This window comes from Aegilops tauschii, chromosome 6 (assembly GCF_002575655.3).
Source record: "Aegilops tauschii subsp. strangulata cultivar AL8/78 chromosome 6, Aet v6.0, whole genome shotgun sequence".
Lineage (NCBI taxonomy): Eukaryota > Viridiplantae > Streptophyta > Magnoliopsida > Poales > Poaceae > Aegilops > Aegilops tauschii.
The window spans coordinates 48,000,612-48,009,140 of NC_053040.3; the positions used below are offsets into that span (position 1 = coordinate 48,000,612).

The 8,529-nt window shown below is 45.0% G+C and overlaps 1 protein-coding gene across 1 annotated transcript; it reads left to right on the forward strand.

The window, feature by feature from the left end:
* Positions 1-884: 884 nt before the first annotated feature.
* On the forward strand, positions 885-4,780 carry LOC109778081 (uncharacterized). The gene is made up of 3 exons (XM_020336629.4): positions 885-2,029; positions 3,305-3,404; positions 4,214-4,780. The coding sequence occupies exons 1-2, from the start codon at positions 902-904 to the stop codon at positions 3,305-3,307; spliced, it is 1,131 nt and encodes a 376-aa protein (XP_020192218.1). The 5' UTR covers positions 885-901; the 3' UTR covers positions 3,308-3,404; positions 4,214-4,780.
* Positions 4,781-8,529: the final 3,749 nt, after the last annotated feature.

Consider the following 8,529-nt stretch of genomic DNA (forward strand, 5'->3'; position numbering starts at 1 on the left):
CTCGATGTGTTTGGGCCCTCACCGATGAGGACCTTATAGAGACTATCATCTCGAACAGGATGGAAGACGCAATGCTCTGGATGCTTTGGCTTGTCGACACTCTACCCACAGCGGACCTAGCACGAGTTTTGGTAACAATGTGGGCTATATGATGGGCGCGACGCCGAGCTATACATGACAACCAGCTCCAGAGCCCTCTGAGCACTCTGTCAACAAGTTCCTAGCAGAGCTTGAACTGATCCCAGAGAGGAAATCTCGCCCCAAGGACCTGCATGTAATCTCCAGGGACCTGCATGTGAGTGCCAGGGACCTGCATGTAACGAATGGAAGGCGCACGGACCCGTCACCGATCGGATGGCTCCCACCTGAGCACCATGATGTCAAGATGAACGTGGATGCAGGCTTCTCAAAGGTTGGCGACCGTGTTGCGTCAGCAGTAATTTGCAGGGATAAGGGGGGCAACTATCTGGATGCTTCGGCCATCATTTATGAAGGTCGCCTTGATCCAACAACGCTCGAAGCACAGGCATGCAGCGAGGCCCTCTCGCTTGCATCGGATCTTCAGGTCCAATCCATGTGTGTGGCTTCATATTGCCTGGAGGTAGTGATGAACATACAAGATGAAGTTCCTTGCCGCTATTATCCCATCCTGCAAGATATCAAGTACCAGAGGTCGTGCTTTCAGAATATCACGTTTCTTCATGAAAATAGGAAGCATAATAGGGAGGCCCATGCCTTAGCAAAGGCAGCTGCTTCTCTTAGTCCCGGGCGCCATGTGTGGTTTAGTGTTTTTCCCGATATTATCTGTATCTCCATGTGTTTGAATGCTTAATAAAGGATGCAATGCTCAAAAAAAGCAGGAGAAAAAATATACCCCGCATCAGTGAGCGAGGAGGGCGAGATGAGCAGCGTCCGCCGCCGCCCCCGCTCGCAGGCGGCGTTCCCGCTGGAAGACGACGACCTGCTCTCCGAGATCCTGCTCTGCCTCCCCCCGCAGCCTTCCTCCCTCCCCCGCGCATCCCTTGTCTGCAAGAGCTGGCACCGCCTTGTCTCAGATCCCCGATTCCGATGCCGCCTCCGCCTCCGCCACCGCCGCAACCCTCCCCTCCTCGGCTTCTTCAACCGATTTGATGGCCTCTCCTTCCAACCTACCCTGGACGCCCCTGACCGTGTTCCTCTCGGGCGCTTCCCCTTGCAGCGCGACGACGGCGACTACTTCGTCTCCCTCGGATGCCGCCATGGCCTCCTGCTCATCTTCCTTCCGGAGCGTCTCCAGATCCTTGTGTGGGATCCCGTCACGGGAGACCAGCACCGCCTGACCCTTCCCCCGGTGGTCGCGGAACGTGCGGAGAAGATTGGGATCAGCGGGGCGGTGTATCGCGCCGCCAGAGACGTCCAGCAGTTCCAGGTGGTCTTGGCAGTGACAGACGGTGACGGCCCGAAACACAGACGAGCGCTGGCCTGTGTTTATTCCTCAAAGACCGGCTTATGGGGGAATCTCATCTCCACACCCATTCCGCACCAGGCTCATGGATCCCAGTTTTTCACCATGGTTACCGGTGATGCTTTGCTGGCTGGAGATTCCCTTTACTGGGTGCTTGCTGGGAATTTGGATGGAATTCTCGAGTTTGATTTGGAGAAGCAGAGTCTAGCTGTGATACACGTGCCAGTGGATGTGCGTGGCAGGCGCCACTTCAAGCTTATGCGGGCAGAGGGCGGTGGGCTGGGTTTCCTCTTCATATCAGAATCCGACCGCTACACCGCCCAATTATGGAAGAGGCTGACCGGCCGTGATGCTATTGCTTCATGGGTGCTTGCAAGAACTATTGAACTTGACAAGCTACTTTCCCTGAATCCAGAGGAGGAAGAGCACATAGTGATGCTAGGGTTTGCTGAAAACAACAATGTGTTGTTGCTGTGGACGGTTGTTGGCGTCTTCACGATCCATCTCGAGTCATTGAAGTTCAAGAGCTTTTCAAAACTATGCAAATGTCTCACTATCATCCATTCGAAAGTGTCTAAACTGAAGGTATATAATACCACGCCCTTCATTGCGGTCAGAACAAAACCAAGTTATGTGTCGATAATTGGCTGATGAAATTATGTTCATGTCATTTTGTGTTAAGCCAACAATTTTAAGTAGTGTCATATCATTTAGTCTTATTTTGCTGATCCATGACCTCTTCATCGTATAGCGATTTTGCTTCTGTCATGATGCTCGTTTGGGTGCTTTTTATGTGATGGTTATATATGGATTCACGAGTATTACTTATAGTTATTATAGCTAGTGTTTGCTATGTTTTTTTATCTCTCCAATTTGGCTTCCATACCAAGGTGATGATTGGCTGTCATCGCTGATGTAGTAAAAATGCGGCGATGTTTTTCATTATAATGTGCATCCAGTTAGAATTAGCTAACTGTTTTTATCAGTTCTCTATATGAACATCTGTACAAAAAAAGAACACCGAGATCGGCAAATTTGCTGAACTATATTTCACCGTTGCCTGCCTGATGACACATGCAAGAATTCTATAAGGCTACTTTTAGTTTATAACTGCTGCGAAGTTTTTCTCAAGATAAATACCTATCAGCTGGAAGTTGAGGACAAAATGAAAAATTTGCTTGAACCAACTGAAATGTCAAATAGGCAGCTCAATAGGTACATTTAGAAGCTTCAGGCTTAGTCTATTTCTTTCATTCAATATTATTATCTCTGCTATCTTGCAATATTCTTAAATCAATAATGATAAATTCAAATAATTGTTCACTCTTAACCATAGATTAAAATCGCGGGAGAAATGATTTCGCGGCGGCCTCTCCCAGCAGCTATAGCGGCCGCCATAGCGGGCAATCGCGGCAAATAGCGGAAATTTTTCTGGTGGGGGAGATGATTCTGGAGGGATTTGTTGATTGTTGAGCCATTTATAGGGATATGTGAAGGATTTCGCGGCAGCAGCCATAGCGTAGCGGCGAGGCTCCTGAGCAGCTATAGCGCAGCTATCGCGGCTATTTCGCGGGCTATTTTAATCTATGCTCTTAACACTTTAGGAGAGTCTGTTGCGAAGGACGAATCCATTTGTACTGAAAAAACTAATAAGTTAGTTCATTTCATATTTTAGGCTTAATCTATTTGTGGATAATCTAAATCTGAATAGTCACATCACTTCTCATAATGCTCTATCAAAACTGTGGTTCTTTTTCAAGATACAGCTATGAGTTATGTAAATATCTCCTTGACGTCTCCTCGTATCTGTTTGGCTTTTCGTTGGAATGACATTGGTTGTTTAACTTCTTATGCTTGCAGTAATAGGCATTGGTGGTAGACATGGTGCATCTGATCTTATGCACAATAAATAAGATGATTGTCTGGTTAAATATGCTGTTGTCATGTACTGGCAGAGTAGGTAAGGCTATCTTCTGCATTTATGTTGGCTTGTTGAGGAATCAGAACTGTTCCTTCAAAAAATGTATTGATTTGCTTTGTACTGTCATTTCAAGTACCAAATTGCAAGAGAGGGCATATTTTCTCTATAATTGTTTACTTAGCGTAGCTCCTGCCCATCTGGTCACATCCTATGCTTTGGGCTGCATCTTGAATCTTTTCTCCAAGCCCTGTCTCCTCATCCTTCCTCAGCAGCTCTCTGTTCTCTTCCACTTGCCTTCACCCATCTGCCTTCTCTTTTATTTACTGACATTTTACCCCTCTTCACTGGATGTGCTCTTTGACTGGCCTTCCCGTTCCATCCAGCAGCCTTGCTTTCAATTCACCTCCTCGTAGGTACTCCCCCAGTACTTCTGGTAGTCTCGGGTTCTTCTCCCTCTAGCCCCTGCAATGACTGATAAACTAGGACCCTTACCCATTCGCTATTTATGCATATACTTGTGCCCTTCTCAGAGATGAGAATGCTATTATGATAAGTAGTAGCAAATGAACTACTTACACTTCACTGTGCTTGTTGAAGGTGTGCCACTACACTGCAAATTTCCTACTGTTATTCTCTGTTTCTAGTGTTGGTTTTGTCTAATAAATAATAATGCTGGAATGATTTGCCTTTGGAGCTTTTGAGTTTTGCGTTTTGACACAATTCCACAATGGTGAAGCTAATGTTTACTGTTTAGAGTCATTATTACAAATTTATGAGAACAACTCCAATGGCTTTTCCTGGATGAATGGTGCAAAATTGTTTGACTGATGATATTGCTTGCCCCGCAGGTTACATTCTGGTGACTGAAATGAAGAACTGCGTTGTTGGCTGTAGGCTCTTCTATTGTGTATGTTCGACGCGGAGATTGGCTCTCTGTAGCATGCGCCACTCGGCTGTGAAGTGCACTTGTAGGAATTACTTGTTTAATTTGGCAACTTCCGTCTATTATCTACTTTCCGTGGGCATCAGTCAACTGGCGTGAAGGTCGAAGGCACATTGACTTGCTGCTTTCGGAGCAAGCATGTTTACCAAGCTCGCGACCCTGCTTGCATTTGGTGTGTGTGCTAGTGTGCGTGCATTCGGTTATCTTGCGTCTTTGTATTTTGCTCGTTTTCCATGATGCCCCATTGTCCGTGCGGGTGGAGTTTTCATCTGGTTCCGAGATGAGCTATTTTCAAACATATTCTGGGTAATGAATGTTGAATCGATCAGTATTTGTACCTGGGAATTGGGAAGCAGTTCCTGTTTGTGGAACTGTACCTGCACAAATAGCTGTTTCACTGCCAGTTTGGATGCTGGGAAGGCTTCTTAAACCTAAAGCATCATAGCTCAATTTCAAATTTGAAGTTGCTTTCTGATCGGGGCATACATGGGCAAATCAAAGCCAGAGCAAATATTAGCATGGATTTGTAATCTTGTACATCATCGGTGGGATGATGCAAGCTACTCTCGGGACCGGCGCGACGCAAGGCACGACCATCGGACCACGTATGTACGTCCCCACTTCGTTCCTGCAACTGCGACACGGGGGGCACCGCACTGGTTCTCAGCTTCTCATGGGAACGAATCCGTTGGCTACTCCGTGCTCTGCCCTCGGAGCGCCATCGCAGTTCTCATCGGCAACAGGCCAAGGATGGCGTTGCTATGGCGGCAGTCTCAGACCGCCTGCCGAAGGGTGGTTGGCACGTTCTCCGCCCACTGCTTCTCACCAGCAGACTTTGTCTTCGTGTTCGACATTTCGACTCCAGATGCGGCACCCGCTGTCGTCCCATAGGCGTTCACGGTTTCTTATCATCGCCACCTCGCCGTTGACATGCCTTAACAAGGTGTCTCCAAGGCACCGAAAGCAGCCAACCGCCACCTTCTCAGATCTTTTTTGTTTTTGCTTAAATGTCAGGCACCTAAAATTTTTGGCTTGTCAGTCGACTTCCTTTCATCTTTTGCCAAGTTTCATGCTCATCCTTCTTCATATTCCCGTCATTTCTTTCATTTTTGCTCTTTCTTATCCGACTATATATAGGGTGCGATCGTGGCATCTGTTGTTGGTGCGCGCCTGTGGGAGAATCATCTACCAGTCCATATCCTCCTCGTGTGTGTAAGTCACTCTACCGCTCTCTCTTCCTCTCTCACTTGTTCCCCTATCTCGCTCTAGGGTTCTTCGATTCCTCTCCTTTTTTTGTAGGGATTGTGCTAGGACGATTTGTTCTCTCTTGGTGATTGCGCTAGGGTTTAACTTGTTGGTGTTGGATTTGTTGTAGGTTATCTTGTCCACTTGCCTATCAAGATATTGAAGAGTCTAGTTTGGGTTTTCATTGGAGTTCAATCTTTTGAGGTGTTAGATTTTGTCCCTTTATCCGTTGATCCATTCGGTTATCCAGCTCCACCGGCACTATGCTTGCGGTGGCCGGCGGTGGAGATGGTCTTCGCTTACCTCAACACAACTTTGGGATCGACGGTTAGAGGAAATCCACCTATCATGTAGTCGTTATCCTAAACCGTCGGCGTGGCCTTCTCGTTATATATCATGTGCTAGAGAGACAGGACCAAAGTGTACCTGTACGTGGGTGTGGTGGGCCACATCCCATTGACTTTCTTTCTTTTGGTTGTCAGCCAAGACCAAATTCCAACAATGGTGACCAAGAAGGTATTCACGGAGAAGTATATATGCCCTGGCAAGGAAGCTTCACCACACCTTGGTGAATACTATTTTGACGCTTGCAGAGGGCAAGTGCTCACTAGATTTAGATTTGCATGAACGAACATGGTGTAAGAAGACAGTAATAGGAAATGATTCAGGTGTTGTGACTTTCATATGAGAGCATCATGGTTTAATATGACTGCAGACGTGCAAAGATTAGTGTTGCCGGCGTCCAAGGAGGGCCTTGTGCATAATCCGATGTAATGTATGATCTCATGGATCCTGAAATCCACCGTTGGAATCAATAATAAGCATCCACGCAGGCAGAAAACACAAGTCGAATCATGAGAACAACATCCATGATCATATAATTATAATCTAACAACGGAGTTTTCACATGTGTATGGTTGTAGATTAGAGATGCATGAGATTGCGATCTAACTATGGAGTCTTCACAGGTTTACTATTTTAAATCCATGAATATATTTTCAAATTGGCAAATAATTTACAAAGTCCATGAATATTTTTTAAATTCATAAATATTTTTCATATTGAAGAACAATTTTCAAATTCATCAACATTTTTTGTGAATTCACAAAAAGAATTACTAACATTTATAAACTCACGAATATTTTTCAAATACCGGACCATTTTTTCGGCTGTTTTTAAAATTTTGTGAACATTTCTTAAAATTCAGGAACATTTTTCAGAAACAGTGAACATTTTTTCAATTCAATTTGTTTTAAATGATGAACATTTGCCCTTTCAATTTGTGAACATTTTTTATTCTTATTATTTTTATTTTTCTAAACCTAATTTATTTTTCCTACCTATTCTAAAAAAGAAATTCTAGTTTAACCCGGTTTATAGACCCGACCCATTTATCTCCCTGCACAAAACTTAATGTGCATTTGCTGGCTATCCCGTGCGCTATGCACGCGATAGGTAGGAGCTCTCCACACAATCCACTCCGTATCGTCCTCGATCTGATCCTCGTCTCCATAATAGTCATCTGTTTCTGTCAGGACCCTGATTCTAAGTCACACTGATCTAGCCTGTAACACTTCATATCACTTTGCGGCCTCACGCACGGTATTCCCACGGGTGTCACCTTGCCATGGCCAGGGACCGTTTGCGCCTTTTGGCTCACGTATATGATAGTGTCGCTAGCATCCATATGACAGAGAACCCGGGCCGACATGGCTAGTCGTGAACCCAAAGCGGCACTAACTTACGGGGACAGGCATACATGAATCAACATCGAGCATGTCGGTCAGCAGCGTGTGATTCCGGGCTGTAGCACTGGGCTAACAGGACTCCGGGAACCCGGGCTGTAGCAGGCTAGGCAGGACTCCGGATGTCACCGCGTGACATTTCCCTGAAGGGACAGACACAGGAACGAAGTAAAACACATGCCGGCCAGTCAAGTGTTCCGGAGCAGTAGTGCTGGGCTAGCAGGACTCCGGTGAACCGGGTTGTAGCGGACTACTATGGCTCATGGAAGCACTAGACTACATTTCCCCATAAGAGAGGCTGCCAAGGATAAACAACTAGATTGTCGGATCCCACACATACCAAGCATTTCAATCATACACACAATATGCTCGATATGTGTAAATACAACATGGCATCACAACAAAACTCTACGACTCAAAGTACTTTATTTAAAGGCTCCAGAGAGCCATACATAACATGTTCATACCACAAGTAGAAAAAGGGCTTTTAATCCCGGTTCATAAGGGCCTTTAGTCCCGGTTCTGGAACCGAGACTAAAGGGTCGTTACTAAAGCCTCCCCCTTTAGTCCCGGTTCTTACACGAACCGGGACTAAAGGCCCTCCACGTGGCCGCTGCCTGGAGGTCCATCTTTAGTCCCGGTTGGTACACCAACCGGTACTAAAGAAAATTTTATGATCTTTTTTTGAATTTTTTTTGAATTTTTTTTATTTTCAAATTTCTGAATTATTTTAACCTCTAATCTCTAATCACCCCTCATCACTGCTCAATTTAACCCCTAATCTCTAATCACCCCTCATCATTCCAAATCATCTAACTTCCTCTCACTACTCCAGCCTGAGCACGCTTAACTTCCGGATTCTATTCTCCCTCGTTTCCAAGTCTGCACTTGTTGTTTTCCTGACAATAGTAAGATGTCAATCCTATTAACCCTCTGGAATTTAGCTTGAGCATGAAGTCACACATTTCACTCTTTGAGTTTGAAACTATTGTTCTAAAAAACAATAATTATTTAGTAACACTAATATTTCTTGAATAAGTAGTTTGACCATAGTTTGACCAGATTTGACCAAAATTCAAAAAAACTGAAATAATTATTTAGTAACACTAAAATTTCTTGAATAATTAGTTTGACCATTGTTTGACCACAGTTTGACCAGATTTGACCAAAATTCAAAGAACTGAAATAATTATTTAGTAACACTAATATTCTTGAATAATTATTTAGTAAC